At 46.9% G+C, this 20443-nt stretch overlaps 2 protein-coding genes across 2 annotated transcripts in view; both read left to right on the top strand.

The window, feature by feature from the left end:
- GALNS (galactosamine (N-acetyl)-6-sulfatase) overlaps positions 1-14610 on the top strand; it is a 45180-nt gene extending 30570 nt beyond the window's left edge. Inside the window, exons 12-13 of the mRNA XM_009273067.2 lie at positions 8427-8544; positions 11930-14610. Coding sequence (XP_009271342.1) covers positions 8427-8544; positions 11930-12016 — 205 coding nt within the window. The 3' untranslated portion in view covers positions 12017-14610. The remainder of the gene's footprint in view (positions 1-8426; positions 8545-11929) is intronic.
- A 1262-nt stretch (positions 14611-15872) lies between these two features.
- The window catches only part of APRT (adenine phosphoribosyltransferase), an 8431-nt gene continuing 3860 nt past the window's right edge, over positions 15873-20443 (top strand). Inside the window, exons 1-2 of the mRNA XM_009273082.2 lie at positions 15873-15972; positions 18057-18175. Of these exons, the coding sequence (XP_009271357.1) occupies positions 15873-15972; positions 18057-18175 (219 nt within the window). The remainder of the gene's footprint in view (positions 15973-18056; positions 18176-20443) is intronic.

The following is a 20443-nucleotide window of genomic DNA, read 5'->3' as shown; positions in this document are numbered from 1 at the left end:
GATCTCAGAACCAGGGCATCCTAGAAATCAGTCAGCTCAGTCAACTGTGGCAACACTCGTGACTTGCAGGGTGCTGATGTTCAGGCAGTCTCATCTGAAATGTCTTTGGGTCGTGACATTGTGCACACAAGGTACTGCATGACACTAAGAGACTTTTTCAAGGCTACGATTTCAGTTCGCCTCGGAACACGGGGATTAGCCTTTTCAATCTGCGTTGGAGAACTGGCTGCTGAAGGGATCGCTGAAGATGCAAGTCCTTCAAGATCTAGAGGCAGCATGTAAAGTTTTCAGTTCCCTGGGTTTTGTGGTGAAGCAGGACAAGTCCTTCCTCTTCCTGACACAGTTCACTGGATTTCCTGGAGCCTGCCTGGAAACCATATCAGCAAAAGCTTATCTCCCATAGGAGCACTTTTCAGGCGGTGGAAAAACTGGTCAGGCAATTACAGGCAGGTCCTGTCATCGTGTTGAGGACACATCTGGCAGTTCTGAGCCATATGGCACCCTGCACTTATGTTCCCCTTCATGTAAGGCTGTGCATGCATCCCTCCGCATGTCTGACTCTAGGAAGAGACCCTCCCAACAGGGGTGTGACTGTTCCTTCCTGCTTTTGCCCCTCTGTTTTTGGCTGGACCGCCTCCTGCACCCCAGCCTCTGCCAAGAGACACAGTTGCGTTTGCCTCCTTCACCTTGAAAGATAATTACTGATGTCTCTCAGTCTGGACTGGAACTTCACCCCGGCAATCCAAGAACCTCACAGACTTTGCATTTTCTTAGCTGGGATTCATAGCAGTGCCAAATGCGTGTTACGAGTTCTCACACTGCCTGAGCTTGCCCAGGTGATGGCATATTTACATCATCACATCAATGGGCTGGATGGAGCAAGATCCATGTCCTGTAGTTGACCTTCAGGACTGACACGCTCAGCACTAGGACATTCACTACCAAGCTCTTATCCCCCTCTCTCCTGGAAAGAGGAGGACTCTCCTGAGAACTGCAGGACTCTGGGGTCCCAGCGTTGAGAGAAGCTTGGCACCATAGGACAAGCTCGATATTTATATGGCTGCAGGATGAGGCAGGGCATGAACACGCCTGCAGGTACTGATGAGGCAAAATTGGCATCTGGAGAGGTGCTTGTAATAAGAACACCTGCAATACCAGGGTGTATATGGGCAATATATTTCAAAGAAGTGTGGTTACTGGTAAATAATCTTTCGTTGGTTGCCAAAAATGGTAATGTAACTGCACTTATATAAGTAAGAGTTACCGTGTTATCTGGTCCTTGTGTAGTGAGAAGTGAACCGTTTGTGTCTTTGTCACCCAAGAGATTGATTAGATCTGCGTAGCCTGTGGGATAGAAGATACCTCTTTTTTATAGCTCTCAACTTTAAAATATAAATAAGACTCTGTATTAGGCAGCACACAAAGCAGAAGCATTTCTGTAAGTCTAAGCAGTATTTTGTTTCCTCCCTAGATGCAATTACTAGGGGCTTTTGCTTTGTATAAAAACACTCAAACTGTGGGGTGCCTTTGTCACCAAATTTATCAGAATGCAGAACTACAAGATCTGATAGGCTTTTTTCTTTACTAAATTCTGTTGTGTTTGGGGTATTGTGTGTCCGCTAAGTACCACATAGGGTACTTGTTTCTCCGTTCAAACCGTATGTGACAAATGCAGTAAAATTATCTGTTGGTAACATCTTCGCAACCAGTTGTCAGTTTTATTACCCAAGTCACAGATTACTGTTAATACACGCCTTTACTAAAATACTTCATTGCCAGTCAGGAAGAACACAAGTAATAATATATAGCAAAAGCTGGCACAGCTTAAAATACAGTTAACAAAATACCCAATGCAAACTGAAGTAGAGAGAGTGTTTTGAGTCAGACACCAAAGCTGCAAAAAGAATTTATAACAGAAATCTCTGAAATTCTGTCAGTTTGAGCCAGAGGCGCAAAGCCTTAGTAACAAGTAAGTACAGCATGCTCATGTGTTGTTATTACTCCAGGTTAGTAGCGATTCTGCTTTGAGCAATTAGCCTCTGTTCAAAACAGAGTTTACTACAATTTGAACGTCAAAATACCTGTGTTTTACTTAGGGCAATAGTTTTTACTAGTGTGGAAAAAATGGAAGTGATAAGGCTTGGTTGATGAACATAATGATTTTCAAACACATTAATTAACAAGAGAGCTCACAAGTGCCTATTTCAAGCAGATGGAAAATCCAGGAAATCATCAGAGAGGTAATTGCACTGGTTATGGAGCCAGAAAAGAATGGAAGAAGATCCTGAAGGGAAGCTAAAGGGGAAAGGACCTGATGGAAAAGTTGCCGGTCTCACCTTACTGATCAGGGCAGAAACCTCTCTGTGGGGAAAAGAGAGAAGGCGACGCAAAACGGGGGAAGAAAATGTGTACAACAAAGAGCCAGAACCTTGCCCAGGGGAGATGCTGACTCCTCAGCTTCTTGAAAAAGAAGGAAATGGCACTAGCTGCATTGCAGGGGTGAATTAGCTGCTGCCACAGGGGAGGTGGCATTGAGGAAAATTAAAGCTATGGAAACTGTGGAGAGCTGTGGATAAAGAGCCTCAGTGATGCCAGTGAAAAATATCCAGCATCAACCACACAGGGGCTGGACGCAGAAAGGTTGTCAGAAGCATGCAAGCCAGGCGTGACAGCCAGTACGCAGCCAGCTCTGGAGGGAAGAGGGCTGAAGAAAAATAATGTCTGTGGAGGAGAGTCGCTAGCCTAAGATCGGAGGCAAACTCGTCTCGATCGATAGCTGCTCTTTGCCCAGTCCCGGGATCAGCGCTCTGCATTGTGGCACATCATCTGTAACTTCTCCTTAATCGTGGCAGACCAACAGCCTGCAGGTATTTTGATGAGTAACTGTCTAGACTAGAGTGATGCTATATAAAAAGGAATATCGAAGTAAAAAGCCATATGAACCAGTTTCAAAAACGCAAAATGCAGTTTGAAATGGACATCTTCAGAGACGGGTCCAGGCAGTGCTACAGCCCCAGAGAGTAGCCTGAAGGACACATTGCTTAAATTACGATTCAGAAATACCACTGGAGCAACTAGCGGAGGATCAGATGGATAGTCATTATCTTCTTGTCGCCTGTTCACGCAGAGACTAAGGCTTTACGTAGTCACTCTGCCTTTATCCCCTCTGCCAGCTGAACGCTGTGGTGGCTTGCAATGAAATCCAGCAGAAAGGCAGGATTCTTGAAGCCGGGGAGTTACAACTTCTGTGAAAAGGAGTGACCAGGTAGAGGATCAGCAGGATCACATCTTGCTGCAAGGAAAGCTGTGGACACCGTTAGAGAATCCACACAGGTGAGAGGCATCATCAGTACTCCAAGTATTCATGTGGCTAACTGGCCACATGCCCCGTCTGGGGGCCCGCAGATGCTGCTGGACCAGAGAGGTGAATTGGGGTATGAGCAGCCCAGCGTTCTTCTGTTTGATTCCTTTTTTGTTTTCCTTTGGCCCTGTGGATCTTTCCAGTAATTGCAAGTTGCCATGTTTCAGCAGCAGAGCCCCAAACCTGTTGTCTGCCTCATGTATTGTGCAGACTTTAAATTGCAGATAAACTTGATAATAGGAGAGAGGAACTGAGGAAGACTCAATAGGACAAGATCAAGACTTGGATACTACAGTGCTGAGCAGCCTGATAACAGATAAAATCGAATTACCTGAATCTGGGTGTATTTCGCAATTAAAAATAATGTTTTTAATTAAAATAATTCCAGTGGAAAAGGAAGTAAAATATACAAAACATTAGCCAAGTTTTATGCTCTTCCCATAACTTCATGTGCGTCTGGTAAAACACACTATAAATCTGAATGCTGCTATTAAGAGCCCGCTGTCAGGTTCCTATGAAGCGCACTATATAATACCCATTTTGTGACATTCCTCTCAATAATAACATAGTCCTGTCGCTCCCAGGATAGACATACTGCGCTGTGCCCGTATATGGGTGAGGTATAAAACATCAAGATCTAGATTTTAAAAAATGCTCTTTAATTTGCTCCGGTTCTGATCTATTTGAGGGTGTATTTACGATGGAAGAGAATCGCTCTCTCCTCCTCCTTACAGCTCAGGATGCTAGCAGACCTGGAGGTGAAAGACTCTGACGACTGCAAGATTAAACCGGAGCTCTTAACACCGAAGGCAGCGTGTGAGACAAACCCTCCTTCTTCCAAACCTGAATTTCAGTGCAGGGCATGGTGGGGTTAATAGCAGAGCAGGTTACACTGGAGTTGTTTGGCGAAGGAGGAGATGGGAACAGATTGCCAAGGCACAATTACACTAAATGAAGGAAGCACAGGCCACACCTGTGCCTGGGACCCGGCGCTCGCAATCCAGCCCTGATTGGATCTCCAGAGACTTCCTGGAGGTAAAGTGTCAATTAGTGTAATGACCCTGGACTTTGTCCACTCTGTTCCCTCATTCTGAGCGTGGAATAATTTCATGTACGCTGGGGGATCTCTTTTAGCAAACTCCTCACAACACCACCTGCTCACCCCCTCATTCTTCTAGTGCTATTCCCAGCTCTCCTTCTGCAGGATTGTTGAACTAGAATACAAAATGCAGCTTGCCCCGGAGGCAGCAAGGTTTGGATCTTCATGCAGACAATAATGCCCAAACACCTGTGTAGATAATACCATTTTTTTTGGAACAGAGAATGTAGCAAACCCTGCCCTCGCAGCCCAGTTCTGCATACGCATTCAGGGAAATGATGGGACTCCATGTAAGAGTAAGAGAGGTTCCCAGCTCTGTGAACAGCTCAGACTGATTACCATGAAGTAATTATCCCCGTCTTACGTACAGATTAAAGGCACTCTTCTCTTGTAGATTTTTGTCTCAAAATGCACTTCTTGCGTAGTGCTGGAGACAGTTTTAACCCCCCATATGCAGTCAGTAAATACTTTACAAATCGCTGCATGGATATTGGGTCTTGGTGTGCTTTGTGGAGCTAAACAGGTCTGTCTGAGCAAAACCTGAGCTCATCAGAGTGAGGAATGGGGATCTCCATGGGGCCAAGACAGGAAAACCAACCTGCACTGCTTTGTCTGAGTGGGTGACTCCAGTTTCATGTGAATGCCAGCCCCGGGGCTGGTGCCATCCTGCAGGCGTTGCAGTCCCCTGCTACGCATGGAGACCTGACACACGTCTGGATGAGCAAGATAGTTCATGTGTTCAACTGATGCATCTGAAGATGATCTGTGGTGATCTTCCAGTATTGAATGACACCTTACAGCACTCGGGGCCCGTCACTATTGTGTACTGCAACACAAGGAAGATAGCTGCAATCGGATATGTTTTAAGCTAGTGTCAACAGGTTTAGCCAGCTTAAGAGCATGTTAAGCCCTACTGAGACAAGGTTTATAGGTTAGTGGTATGACTTGGAGCATAATCTATACATGTTCTTTAGCTTTAGGCAGCTTTGTACTTATGTGAGAAGTGCGAGTCTTTTTTATGTGAGAAGTGTGAGTCTTTTATATGTGCCAAGCCGTTTCTGCCGTGCTTTGGGGAAGTCATTCAGCCTATGCTAAATGCTGAAATAATCTAGAAGTGTAGAAGCTGCAGAGGAGAGCAGTTCAAAAACACCAGGAGCTGAGGTTAGGCCGAGATTTCCTGTCACTGCTGAGCTAGCTGAAAAAGCCCGGAGTGTCCCGAACGTGGGAATTAAAGCAAGAAGATGATTTAAATGACTCGAGCCTACTTTGTTATACCATGGCATTCACATGTCGTAGGTTGCTAATGAGCAACAATGCCGTGGATAAATGCAGTAGTTAAGATTATAGCAAAAAGATTTTTTTTCATTGCAACAGGACTGGCATATTTGGAGCAAAAAGCAGCAGTCGTGACAACATATTGTTTATCTTTCATCCAGACCGCAGCTGTGTTTTCCACTGGTCTGTCCAGATTATAGCTAATTTGGAATCCTATGTATGAAAAGCCGTTTCGATGGATGAAATTGAGCTATCTCTTTAGCACTTAAATATTTGCAAAGATGCTGTGGAGCTTAATTAGTTAGCAGCAACATTTTATCTTATGGGTCCACTTCCAAAAGAAGATCTTCAATGCTGGAGAGATGACACAAGAAAAAACCACATTAGATAGTTACAAGAGCAGCAGTAGGAGGTATTAAATGATTTGATATCTAGAGTATCTGTTAGACTCTAGCAATTGATTAAAATATGTATTAATTCATATTAATCCTTCATACGAGGATCTTAATGAAGTGTGATTAGCTCGGGTTTGGAGGAGCTTTCAAATCCTGGCACAATAAGTGCATTAGAAATCTAAAACACTGAAATACACGTGTCTCCCTAAACTGTGTTTCACCTCCGTTTCCATCACTAGAGTATGTAGGCTTTAAAATGTCCCTGGCTCCCCCGTTTCATCCAGTCTCCAGCTCAGATGTCCGACATGCTGTGTGCATCCCTGGTACTCGCCTGCGGTTTTAGGCAGACTCCCTCAGTGTGTTTGTCTCTGCAGCGTTTTCTCTCCGTGTGCAGGCTCTCCCGTGTTCGCTGTCCTCTGCGTGTCAACACAGGTTAGCTTTAAACCCTCTCTGCCTCTTTTAAAAATCTGTTTCGATTTTTTTTCAAGCATGCTGCCGGGCTGGCAATCCTGTGCGCTTGAAATGCGACCAGAAGGCTTCCAGATAAAATCTCGCCAAACTGAAAGGCCATTGTGCCACCGGGATGCAACACTCAAAGCCAAGTGATTGCTGCCTTGAGTGTCCTCATCAGGGTGTGAGTCAGAGATGGGCTTTGGCAGCTCCCAAACTTCTGCCTTTCCTGCTGCTTTCAGCAGAGTCTTTGGGGCAGCGCAGGAGTAAGCAGCCGGCTGCTGTGAGAGCTAAGGTGGGATGCGTGGGGAGAGGAGCAAGCAAATTCGGGAGCTTTGCAAGAATAGTCTGAATTTCAGGGTGGTCCGTACAGATCACACAGCCGGTCCCGGTGATAGCTGCTCCACCAGGATACAGCTAGCTGGGTGTGAGAGCCGCAGATTAGTTTGCTCGAGCTTGTCATTTCAAATTCCCTTCCGGTTCTCTATCAGCAAAGCTCAGGCCCATCCCCACAATCAGCTTCTCTCTGGATGGTTGCCGAGATGTGATATTTATAGGGTTTACTGGAAACTGTTGGCACATTACTGGGCTTCGAAATGTGATTGTTTTTCAAAGGAGGAAATTAGCTGGAGTGTGGGGCTGGTGGCCAGCTTGGACTGTAAGCAGAGGGAGCCTGAGGTCAGGACTAAGCTGCATTGTTTCTTTTATCTTCAGAAGCAATTTGCCGCTCTCTGTTTTATAAGTGACTCTTAACATGATGGACAAAATGAGATCATTCGGTAGTAATCCTCCATTTTAGAAATACTTGAAGTATTAGTGAAGTACACCCTGAACCACTTAAACAAGTACCTACTGGAGTAATCGGATGGATAAAAATCTGGTAATTTATAACCCTGTATGAGGGCTTGGAGCATGACAGATGGGTCCCAGCTTGGAATAATAAAGCTGTAATGGAAGAATGTAGATGGGGCAGAACCCCAGGGTGGATGTTGCGAAATGGAGGAGGTATTCTTGTCTTGGACAAGTCACTTCTATTCTTCTTCTCCATCTTCCTGTTTGCATAATATTAGTTCGTCTTACTTGGTGATTGTGAAGTTTTGCTAGCCAACGGTTGTATTTGAAACCCTTAGCTTGAGAACACTCTTGAAAAACAAAGTATTGACATTACCTTGGATTCCCTACAATAAATGCCTCTGCGTGATGCGCGTGTTCAGAAAAGCACTTGAAGGAGTGGAGGATGAACACGCAGAGAGCTGGGTCACCTCTTGGGTGACACGCTGGAAGGATCGCCTCAGCAAACTTGTTTATGTACTAACGTGTCTGGCAAGGTGTTTGTCCTGTGTCTAGGAAGCCTCCCTTGATAATCATTTAAGGCACAGCTCGAGGGCAGCTCCAGAAGCACCCTTCTTTGTACATGCCATCTTTGCCAACAAGATCCCCCTTGGGAATCAACACGAGCTTGCGGCATATCTGCCCGACTACGAAGCGGCACATTTGGGGCCACTGGGACTAGCAGTTTTGAAAGCTGAAGCCCTGTGCTGAGATGATCTGCCAGGAGCCATGTGCTTCTTTGCTGGGGAGGGCAAGCCATCTGCCATCCTTGCTGCCCTAAGCAGAGCATCTCAGACCTGCAGCCTCCAGGCCCAGCCAGGCTGGACTCTCTCAGCCCAGATGTTTCATTCCCCTATGGACCTGTGGGCAATTAGTGTCAACTGCATGTTTATGTACTCTTCTCCTTTGCTATGGCCCAGGAAAAGTCTTCTGACCTAGCTTAGTGATATGGACACTGTAATGATGCCGTGTATGAAGCCCCACTAACAACGTCTGTATTTTTTTCACATTCTAGTTTTGCCAGCGATGAATACCAAAGGGCTATGGAGCGAATATCTGTCATTGTCCAGCAGCACAAAGTGACCATGGTGCCAGGGGAGCCACAGCTTAACGTGTGCGACAAGGCTGTCATGGTGAGTGGCTAAAGCATAAATACATTTGAGAATCCTTAGCTTAAAATATATTTTGTAAAGGCTTAAAAATGTCACCTAATACTGGGAAGGGATGGAGAAGAGATTCGCGCTCGCCCGTTTGAAGGGCTGTCTGGCTGTTCCACAGAGGAGAGGGCTGTTTGTTACCTGTGGAACGCAGCAGCATAGGAAGGCTCGTACAAAGTGAGTGGGGTTAGGTCTACCAACATGCTGTGATGAACTCTGTGGCTTCCTTCCTTAGAGATACAGCAGTATCTACAGCTGTAGATCCTTCTTCTCCTTTCTAATCCCCTTCTGCAAATCTCAAAAGTTCTCTGTGCTTTGAGTGGTGGGACTGGGACAGTGGCTCTTCTTCAGTGATGTGTGAGCGTATCTTTGGTCTTGCTCGGTCTCCTCCAATTCCACCCGTGCCTGACTTTTCCAAAGTCTTTATAGCTTGAAACATGACAAACATTTTCAACTCTGTTTTCTGTTTCAAATTGCATGTTGGAAAGTTACAGCTTGGCTTTCCTGTCAAATGCTGCTTGGTTTGTTGAGAACCTGGGAAAGAAACTGGATGGTTTGTTGGAGGTAAAGTTGTCAGATGACAGGAGTGTGTGTAGTCTAAGGGGATGTGCCTGTAGACTGACACAAAATAGTAACAGGCAAAATCTCTCTGACGCTGAAATAATCTTGTGAAACAAACAGTCAGTACCTGCTGCTTAGGGTCTGTCTCCAGCCAGACAGAAAAGTACAAAATGTGGAGCTGTGTCTCCTTAATAAGAAGGCAAAGATCTTTTTTAGCTTTGTCACATCTTTTTATTTTTGGATGTTAAGTAGGAAAAAGATTTGAAGGACCATTGTTTCTGTGTTGTTTTCTTTCATTATTCAACTTTTCCCTTAATAAACACTGTTCCGTGCTCCTCTGGGACCTTTTGGGTTCAGGCACTCTCCCCAGCGCCTGGCTGCTGCCAGAGACCTTCACTGGAAAGGCATTTCTTCTGTGCTAATTCCAGCTCCAAAGCTGGTTCATAAATTGTAGGCATACTCCGCTGTTCTGCAGCTACCCTAGTGCAGTGTGTTTAGGTGCTGTGAAAACATCTGGTATCCTTGTTTGTCAACATCCCGTGTCTTTGGGTTGCATAATGGAAAAAGTGTTGGACTGGAGGTCCCATACTTGGTCCCGTACCCCAGCCCTCTCCTTGGGGTTACTGAGGGTCAGTCTTCTGCCTGAGCATGCCTCGTTCTACCTCGGTTCGGTAGAAGTTTTGCGGACCATGGGCTGCCGCTTCTGCTTTCGCTATGGCAATGTCCAGGGCTTGGCCAAGTCCAGTTATGCCTGCCCAGTCTATAAGCAGAGGCAGCTAATGACTGCTCCAGTGCTTGGCCAAGCTCAAACCAGATCATTCAGGCTGTCTGAGGCAGGAAGCCCTCCCCGGAGGGCTGGGGGGTATTTTAATCCCAGGAGAAATGTTCAGATCCCAGCAGGAAACTTTTTTACATTACGAGTTTTCTATTCTATGTAAACTCCTAACAGGCTAATTACACAGTCACAAAACTGAAACAAACAGGCACCAAATTATTGCCTTTTGAGACCAGAGATGAAGATAACCAAATCTTTTTGGAGTGATAGTATTGCTGGGGTTGACTGGGCCCTAAATCTGTGTTTGGAGGATGCTGGGAGATAAATATCACCTACTAATATTATGCCCAATACTGTCTTCTAAATTCTGTCATCCATTTATTTGATCTGGGCGTTTAATATCCTTTCTGAGGAGAAGCATTGTCTTTACTTATCCATAAGCGAAGCAGATGGATGGTTTTGTAGCTACTGCAGTATTGGGATTGATGTAAGCGCAGCAGCATCAGCCCTCCTGAGCAGGGGAAGTGTTTGCTGGCCCATCTGTGGTGTATCCCACCAGCAGTGTAGATGAAGCTCCCGCGGAGCCAGTTCTGCTATGTTTTCCTCCTGTGGAAGTGTGGGAGAAATTGCTCCATGCAGTGGAGCTGTGCTGGCCTGACTGCGTGTTTGATTTGCAGCACACATGGTGTCCTCAGGGCTCTCAGCACTTACAGATCCAGGAAAGCCAACTTGGACCGCGAGACTGAAGCAGATACAATTTGTTTTTTTCAAAAGAACAGATATTTCATTTGTTTCTTTGGATTTCTGTTGCTTCTACAGAGTGGTCAGGCATCTGAAATTTCCAGTGGTGGTTGTGCATTTTAAAATTGAGAAACGAATTTAGAAAACAGCATTAATTGTTCTTAAACTGTCTGGAGCCCTTCGTGCAGTGAGGTGCCGTCTGCCAAAGCTCCCCTCTGTGGTCTGCTCCTTCTGCGGAGATAGCTGGTGTCTCACTGCCATCTGTTGTCAGCTGTATGGAATAGAAACCTGCTCCGGCATTTTTTCTGGAATTAAGCTTTTCTTTTACTCTATAGGAATTTAATTCCAAGAAAATGTAAATGACTTGAAGGATAAAAATAAATAAAACGAAAGGCAATAGGTCAGAGCTGAACTGACCTTTAATAGGCTACAGCAGGAATCTCCCATGGATGGATAGACCTTGAGAGAGGGAGGGACAGAGAATGAACGCAAACGATTTCTGAAGGCAGAATGGGGATTGTAACCTGCCATTCACATTACCGCAGTCCCAAATTTTAAATTACATAACCCCAACGAAATTGAAAAAGTTCTTTTATCCAAATTTCTTCTGTCGTTAATCCCTTTGGAAACTGAGGTTTGCAGTGGGTTTCCTTGCTGACGTCGCTTCTCTGTTGTACACATACTGGAGAAAGGTAGTTCGAGAAACATGGAAACAAGGGAGGCAAATAGTTTTGGTCTGCATGCACTGGAGGAGTTGTCTTTTAAATGCCTCCTACTCCATCTGTTCATGAATTCATCCATCAAAATGCTCGTTAAAATACAGGCATTCTTATCTCTCTCACACCCTTGGCCTTCTGTTGCTTTTTGCTTGTTCTCAAGAAAGTGCATGGCTATCTTAGTGCTAAGAATGATAATGCTTTTCTGGATCCCAGGAAAATTGGGGATTTCACCAAAACCTCATGGCCTGGTTGCTCCATGCTACCACAGGAAAGAGAAGAAGTTCACCAGAATTCTAGCAGACTGCATTTGCACAGGAGAGACCCCTGTATCCCAGAAAAGGGAATCATATGCTGCAGAAGGATTTGCAGTCTTTCCTAAAGCTTTTTTTGAATAGCGTTTGGAGTTGGGAAGTTGGTGAGCCCAGGACCATTAGCTGCAAGAGGAGTTTCATTTTTCAAGCAGGACATAAGAGCATCTTTGCGAGAATCAAAAAGGGTTGGTTAGGGCTTAGCAGATACTTGATATGAATCATCTTTCTATATATTTTTTGTTTGTTTTTAACAGAATTGGTCTCCTCCAGGCTGTGAGAAGCTAGGGAAGTGCCTGAAACCTCCCAAGTCTGATCCTAAGAAGTGCTTTTGGCCTCATTGATCTTCTCTGCAGCCCTCAAAAACCACACAGAAAAGCTGTAACCAACCGGACATATGGTTTACAAAGCATGTCTTCTCACGTTGGCACTCCTGTTTACACAGGAAGGGTGCGATGTATGGATGATATCATCATTTGCTCTTCCAAAAGGGCCAGTGTTTATATTGCTAGTACTCAGGGTTTAGCCTGTACTCTTCTGTTGTTTTAGTTGTTTCCGTAAATGGTAACTTTTCAGTGAAGACTGTTTCAATTGTAAAAGCGCTGTGGACAACCACAACTCTGCCATCACCTCAGAAATGCCATGGATGCACCATTCCTCTTGCTCCTTCCACCCAGCCTGCTCTCTCAAATCATTGCTCATTCAAATGCCCCAACAGCGGCCATGGAGGACTGTTTGGGAAACTCACAGCCGCCAGAAAACCCTGCCCAAACTGCCCTTGTTTTGCTTGCCTGTAAATTGTTGTTTTAACATTTGATTTCCATTGTGAACTCTGGACGCCAGCTTGTTTTTCCTTTCTTCCTGAACTTGTGAGTGCTGGGTGCAGCCGTACTGCTGCCGTGTATCGCTGGGTGCAAGCGAGTGCTCCCTCCTGTTCCCGACTAAGGGATTGGCTCCAGGGAGAACGCCCTGCCTTCCTTCCATCTGTAGCTGCAAACATTCCCTAGGTAATGGTATAAAGAAATGTGAAGATAGTGTTCGTGTAAGTATTGCCTTATTGATGGTGTGCAGGGTGTTCTTGGGGAGCTGGGGGTCGTTGTTCATGTCAGGGGTTTTCTTAATTTCCAAAAATCTGGGTCCAAATATGGTTTAAGTCACGCTTCTAGTCTCATGATCTGGGCCCAGCCAACTGCAGGCTCAGAAATGCCCGTTTACATCAGATGTTAACTCTTGACCCTGTTTCCAGTGTACGCTCTCTGAGGAATTCTCCTTGTGCAAACTTTCCACAGCCTGGGTGTAGCACTTCTTTAAACAGAGTTCATGGTAAATGCCGATCCTTTGCCCAATTTCACATTGCAAATTTCTCATCTGCTTTTGAGCCTGTTTCACATCCTTCGCTCTTGCTAATAAACATGTCTCAAACAAAACCAAGCAAGGTTACTCTGGGGCTTCAGGGGAGTAGCTAGAAGCAACCCCGAACATGCCGTTTGCACTACTGACAGCTCCACTTCCACCACTCCGGCGTTTTATGCGGTACACATGCCCTCTCCGCATGGCGTTGTGCTGCCTTGGGAAAAATCGAGGTGCTCTGTACCAGTAAACAGCTCTACTTCCTTCCCAAGCAAAGCTTGGGGCTGGCTTGAGATGGGTTGGGAGCTCTGCTTCTCTGGTAACTGCTGTGCTGCTGCCTGCTGCAGGCTTCTCAACTGCTCGTTCTTATCCTCCCTGTAATCCCAAATGCTCTCATTCTCTCCGTTCCCATGGTTTATGCTACCTGTAATCCCCTCCACAGTAATTCCTAGTGTATATCTCGTGAAGCTGGATAATCCTATAAGATTGTAATAAGAACAGCACTTGAGTCAGCTCTTACTGTTCCACCTCTCAGAAATCACAGCCAACATTTCACCAGCTGGCAGAGCCTCTGAAACTCACTGTTTGCGCATCTGCAAATGGCGTTTGTTTATAGTCCAAATGTCTTAGATGCCTTATGATGTTCCTAATTGTCCTTCCAGTATATCGAGGCATTTCCAGTTCATCCATAACATTTCTCCTTGTTTTGACATGGTGTGGGTAGCTCAAGTCTTGAGAGATTCTGATCAGCCTGTTCTTCAGTGATGCTGTATGAGAAGGACTGGTAGGAGGACTTGAGGCAGTCATGTGCGTCTGTCAGCACGGGAGACCGGACAAAACCAATAATGTCCCATTTTCTGGGTGCTGTCCACCTCTGCTTTAGTGCTTCTGTCACCCAGAAGCGTTCAGAGCCCTGCAGTTCACTGTTATCAGCAGATAAAGATACCACCAGAGGAGGGAGTCTGTCACTGCAACTCCCTGAAAATCGCTGTCAGCCCTCATATATTTATGAACATGTCTGCTGCGAATTGTAACAGCGCTTTGTCTTTCTACGTGCTGCTTATTACGAGATCACATCGCAGGATCGCAGCTCGTCATCTGAGCACTAGCCCAGACACGTTTCTCAGTTCTTAGCATTTGCGGTATGCACATCGTGAGCGAAGTGATGCCTGCTACCCCGCGTCCCCTGCCTGCCTGGCTGCCACTTCGTTCTTTGCTCTTTCACAGCTTGCAGTTTTGAAGATACTGCTTTTCCCCTGTTTGTGTAACTTGCTTGGACAAGCCATCCAATCCTCAGCACACACGGTGTTTGTCTGGTTACCCAGCACACAAAGTCCTCGTTCCTCATTGAAATAATCTCTCAGTGCATAGATACTGGATGTAAACTTTGCACTAGAAAGCTGGCTGCTATAAGTGAATTGACTTGATATCTGTTTATTATCTGCTTCATGTCCATTTATTATAAAAGATCAAAACTTAATGTGAAGAAGCTACTGCTTTCAATTTAAATAAGAATAGTAGTTTTACAGCTGGATAGCTAGGAAGAATTTTAAATCAATGCCTTTCCCAAAGACGTACAGATTTTAAAGTTGTGAGATGAAGAACTAATGAAGAAAAATAAACTAATTTATCAGAAATGCATTATATGATTTGTCTGTGCGCACCTGTAAAATGACTGAATAACACCTTGCTTTGGGACGGTCTCACAGTTACACCTTCCAGATCACGGGACTGACCCGGGTTAAAAATAGCTTGTTTTCTTTTCCCTGTATTATTTTTAACGTGGATCAATATCCCAGCCCACACAGCTGCCCAGGTACAATTCAGGGGCTGGTGTGGGGACCAGGGGCGTACGTGGCCTGAGGCTGCGTCCACCAGCACAGCCGCAGGGATGAGCACTGCCAGCCTGCAGCGTTAGCGTGGGGCAGCTCAAAAACACCGATACACTCCTTGGATCACAAAGCGGCCAGCATGTATTACCGCATCTGCCCTTAACAATTATCCTGAGCCTCTGGTCTGAAGTTGGTCCCTGTGATAGCTGCCCAGTTTTGCCAACTGCCCGTACTGGGGCAGGTGTTGGCTTTGGAGGTGCTGCCTGCGGGACCTGCCTGGGGTTGCGTGTGCGGTAGCGGTCGACAGAGGAGTGGGTCTGGTGGGGTTTACTGGCCGGTCGGGGACCTGCAGCAGTGGAGCTGGTTTGTTGGTAGCTTCCTTTCTCAAGCTGCAAGACATAAGAGCTAAAGGAAAGATGATGTCTGTCTAAGACTGCTTCTGTGTAATGTTTCTTTATATTTAAATACGTCTGCTAAATGCTAAAAGCTTAATATCCACTTGGGCTAAGAGTCCAAGGAATTTCTTTCTTGCCTTTAATTTCCAATTAGCTGAGCCTCCCGAGTCTCCCTGCTCTGCCCCTGAGGCTGTGTTATCATCCGACCCTCCATGCAGAGACGCTTCTGAAATTGATGTAACTAATAATCGTGGAAAAAGTCCTACTGCATTTACAGTCTATGGCTGCAAAAATGGAGCCTTGATTTAAAATCCTGCAGTGACAAATGGATTATTTCGGTGGCAAATTAGTCTCTGTGGACCAACAATTTGGGGATCTGAAGACTGGAATTGGAAACCAGAAGATCAATTCCGAACACTTAGAGCCAAGGTTAATGCCCTGCAAACTGTATTGAGTGCAGTGATGGAAGATAACGTGCCTCTGCATTTTAAAGGGGAAGCCGAGGAACACAGTATTAAAAGTGAAAATGGGCAAGTTCGGAACGAGAGCGAGCGATACCTACATATTTGCTAATAAAACGTTACGCTGTGTCTGGGGACTGAGTTTTCAGGCAAGTGCTGAGGATGACATGGGCTTTTACTGAAGAAATTGGAATTAATATCGCCAAGAAGGAGGCTGTCGAACTTGGGGCGCTCGCTGCCGCGTGGAAGCTGGCAGTTCTCGGTACCTGCCGAGACGAGCCTTTCCCGAACGTGGTGGACAGCTTTCAGAAGCCTCCCGGTTTCGCATAAAGCGAAGCGGACGAGATGAGGATCTCCCGAAGGTTAGAGAATACTGTCTATTCCAGTGAGGATATCTTTGCAGTCACCATGAGAAATAATTTCAGCAGCTGAAGAAAGACTTTTTGAAGGTGAGAATGGTTTGAATCGGGGCTTTTTGGGGGAAGGCAGTGCTGGGAGGCAGTTTATTGGAGTTGCCAGCAGCTTCTTCAGCACAGCTAGACGAGAAATCTCTCCCCAGGGATCTTGCTGTTGTCCTCAGCACTGGGAAACTTTATAAACTACATGCACTTTTACTCTCCAAGAGTTACTCTTGAGTGCTTGTTCAGTATCCAAATAACTGTTTTGCCGTTAGAGTGGCTTGTTTTCCATTTCTCTTAACAGTCATAATACTTGGAAATAGACTTTTGCTTTTGTTTTTGGATAGTATTTGATGTGAGTTTTTCATATGTTATCAGCAAGCGACATGGCGGTGCCTCTTAAATTAAACTTAGTTTTTAAGAACAGTTGTAAGGGAAGAACTGAAATCTCATTTTAGGTTCTTTCTTTTCCTTTGGAAACTGGCTATTTTAAACACGGAGAAAAGACTCCATTTGCCTGTTTTCTTTATATCTCCTTCCACCGTTTATAGTTTTGCTGTTGCTCAAAGTCTCGCTCGGATTATATAAATCCTAAATAAAGGTGGATCCCTAGCCAAAAGCCTGTGGTCTCTTAGGAGTGTAAAAAACCCTCTGCCATCCAACTTCTCAAGAGAGCCAATCTGGCAGCTGGCATGTGATTCTCTATGCCTTTTTCCCTCCTGGAGTCACTTAATACCCTTCTGGGCGATACGTATGTGGGTAGCACGATTCCCATCTGAAAGGGATCGGGGCTGAAAAGCCCGTCGGCCCATTCGCCAGCAGCGAGGAATGCGTGCCAAATCCATTAGTTCTGGATCGGACTCAAAATCCCCTCCCGGCTCGGCCAGGCTGGCCAGAGGAGAGAGGGGTTTTGTGTCTTCTTCGAGGGCCTGATCCAACCTGCTGCAGCGGGCAGGAGGTGCTGGGTTCGGCTCCGTGCAAACAAGGATGCTGTGGAAGGGCAGAGCCGGTTCGCGATGCTTTCGCCTCTTTTAGAGGGGACAAAGCTAGCTCGTTATTCAGTATGGAGGCTTCGGTCCCGAGCCCAGGGAGCTGGCTGGGGAACTGCATTCTTCTGCTGTTGAAATAAGATATTTCAAATTTGTTTTTAAAAAAAATGGTTTTAAAGTGCATGCGTTTCTAAAGCTGAAATTGAAACGAAACGTTCCAGCAGATTTGAAAGGAAATTTTAGTTCTCATTTCCCCTTGTGGGGTATGTTGAAATTTTGAGCATTTTGTTCCACTTCACACTGAAGTTTTAAAATCCTTAACGGAACAGAAACTTCCATACTCAGCACAGCTCTTCTAATCGCCTGGTTAAGCTGATTAGAGTTAGCTCGCAAGCTAACTCCCAGTTACCCCCAGTTTTTATGTTCACAGGTTAATAATATCTCTCGTATCAGGATCTCAAAGCACTTTTAAATCACTGGTTATCTCTGTGTCCAAAATAGAGGCAAAGCCAGTGTCCCCCTGCTACAGTACGCTCTGGGGGGTCCAGATCCGAGGCCGTGGTTCCTCCGCCAGGCACAGAACAGCCCTAAACCTCTCCGAGCCGCAAGCGGATGTCAAGACACCTCCCCGGTGATATTCCAGAGCCGAAGTCCTTTGACATCACATTTGGAAATTGGTCCTAGGAAAATTCTTTTCAGATGGAAACTGCAGTAGAAGTCAGCACTGTTGTTTGAAAGGTTGAACAATTACAGGGAAAACTAATTTACTTTGGATGTTAAAAACCAGTCTGTACCGGTAGGTGCAATTCATCTCCTTTGAAATGGAGGATTAATGAGGTGAAGTTCTGAGAGATCTGAGAAATGTTGCTTTTTAAACCTGAGCTGGCACGTGGCATAATTTCTGGCGGCTGAATCATTGGAAGTCCAATTTGGTGTAACCTTTATGCTCTTCCTGGCAGAACTGACGGCGTCTGAGAGGCCTGATCCTGCACCAGAGGAGGAGAGATCCCCCCAGCTGCTTCTTCACCCGGCTGCTGGACGCGAAGGGACCGGTGGGAGCCCTTGGCAGCTCGTCCTGGTGAGAGCTGCTGGTTTGCCTGGGGTCGGTTGGCATGAGGGGCCTGGGAACCTCGCTTAGCCTCAAGAAGAATGTGGTGGTGTCTTCTACTAGTAACAGTGGTGATTGTGTAGGAGGGTCACAAACAAGAAAAGTGCGGTGAAGACCCCAGCTTACGGCTCCTCCATTGATGAGAGGCAGAAGGCAGGGACGCCTGGTGTTTGCACTGCAGGCAGGCTGCAGAAGAGCCCTTTCCCAGCTCCTGCTTATTTCCATGGGTAGACAGATAAATTCCATCACTTCCATCCGCCAGGAAGAAGAGGCGTTGCTGGAATAGCTCATTGTCCGGTATCGTGGTTGGTAAGGTTACAAGAGAAACCCTTCCAGCTCATCTGAGGGAGTGAGGGTGTTGCGAAGCCCCTGTTCCAGTGGAAGGCTACGTGCTTCGTCCGTGTTTGCTTCACTGGAACAGCTGCTAGAGAGGATTTTTCTGGTGCCAAAGAGATGATCTGACTTCAGGGAAAATCTTAGTCTGTAAGGGAATGGTTGTGAAAGGAGGCACGCTGACCTCCTGTGCGGGCTGTCTCTGGCAATAGAGAGCTTAACAAGAAAGGGAGCAACCTTTGCACTGGCCTTCAGCTTGTCTTGGTTTGCACCTCAGGCAGACATCCATTAAACAGGTGTCTTTTGCTGTCTGTAGATGAATTAGGAAGAAAATAGAGCAGTGGAGGATTCAGTGCGCGGCAAATGATTCCCGAGGGTTTGCACCAAGCGCTGGGAACTCTGCAACGACACAGGCCGTGTCGGATGCTGGGATGCGGGCAGAATTGGGTGTCTCGCGAGCCATGCTGTGGATATGAGCCCGTCACGGCGAAGTTGGAGAGGAGACCAGCTTCCCCTCCTGTCGGCTGCTCCTCCTCTGCGAGAGCCACCTCTTGTAGCAGGGAGGACCCGCCGGGCTGTTGGGAGCGACTGGTCCAGCAAGAGTAGGAGAAAGCAGCTCTGCGCTCATTAGCAGGCTGCTGCAGCCCTGAGCACCCAGCCCACGGGATCCGCACCAAATCACTGCAAAATACCTGGATAGCTGCTGGCACGCTGGCACACACCTCGAAGACAGGCCCTAACGGCTGTCTGGAGGGCGTGGAGCTGAGCTATCCCCATCGCAGCTATCAGCAGCAAGCACTGAGCTCGGCCAGGGGTGTTGCATGCTAGAACTGCCTTTGCTTTGTGCAGCGGGTTATACCCAGACGCATTTGGACCAGATCCAAGTCGTATTTGCTAATGTAAGAGGAGATCTGTACTCATTCAGCAGTACGTCTCCTGCCCACAATGGATTTTGCACGGACAAATATCTATTCACCCATCAGGCGATGGGAGATAGGAGCTGTGTGAGAGTGCCCTGACCTGCCGTACGAATGAGTGACACCAATAGCTGCTGAGCTGTTAGTCCCGGACCGAAGGCGCTCAGACCGGCTGTGTTATCATCCCCCATGAGTGTAATCCAAACCAATGGTTTTAACAAACACAAAATGCGATTCCAGGAGTTCACAAGAGGTGACGAGGGACAGAAAAGCAGGGAATAGTTTAGTCCTAACAAACTTGCTATCTATGCAAGACGCTGGGCAGGGGTGAAGCGGGGTGGAAATGTAAGCCCTGGGCATGGGACCCCTTTCCGAAGTTGGCTGGGGCAAGGCAGGGTCCCAGGGCTCCATGAGCTGGGGAAATACGGCTCCACATGCTGCATGTACCAGAGCACTCTTCAGGGGGGAAACTGGGGCTCCGTACACTGGGGTACCAGGGCTTCGTGCAGTGGGGGCACCCAGCCTCTGTGCGGCGGGGTACGGAGCACTGTGCACTGCCACAATCGAGGTACGGGGGCTCCCTGCTTTGAGGTGCTGGGGTGCTGTGCACTGGAGACACCTGGGCTCCATGCTCCAGGATACTGGAGCTCCATGCTCCGGGGAGGTAGGGGTTCTGTGCGTTGGGGTACCAGAGCTCCATGCAACGGGGCGGGCGGAGATTGGGGCTCCATGCCCCAAGGTACCGGAGCTCCGTGCACCTGGGCGTTGGGGCTCCGTGCACTGGGGTATCGGAACTCCATGCACCAAGGGGATTGGGTCTCTGTGGCTTGGGGTGCCGGAGCTCCATGCACTGGGGGAGGTTGGGGCTCCGTGCACCTGGGCACTGGGGCTCCATGTACTGGGGTATCGGAACTCCATGCACCGAGGGGATCGGGTCTCTGTGGCCCGGGGTGCCAGAGCTCCGTGCACCGGGGGGGGGGGGGGGGGG

This window comes from Aptenodytes forsteri, unplaced genomic scaffold (assembly GCF_000699145.1).
Source record: "Aptenodytes forsteri isolate BGI_AS27 unplaced genomic scaffold, ASM69914v1 Scaffold271, whole genome shotgun sequence".
Lineage (NCBI taxonomy): Eukaryota > Metazoa > Chordata > Aves > Sphenisciformes > Spheniscidae > Aptenodytes > Aptenodytes forsteri.
This window is presented reverse-complemented; position numbering and strand designations above follow the sequence as displayed.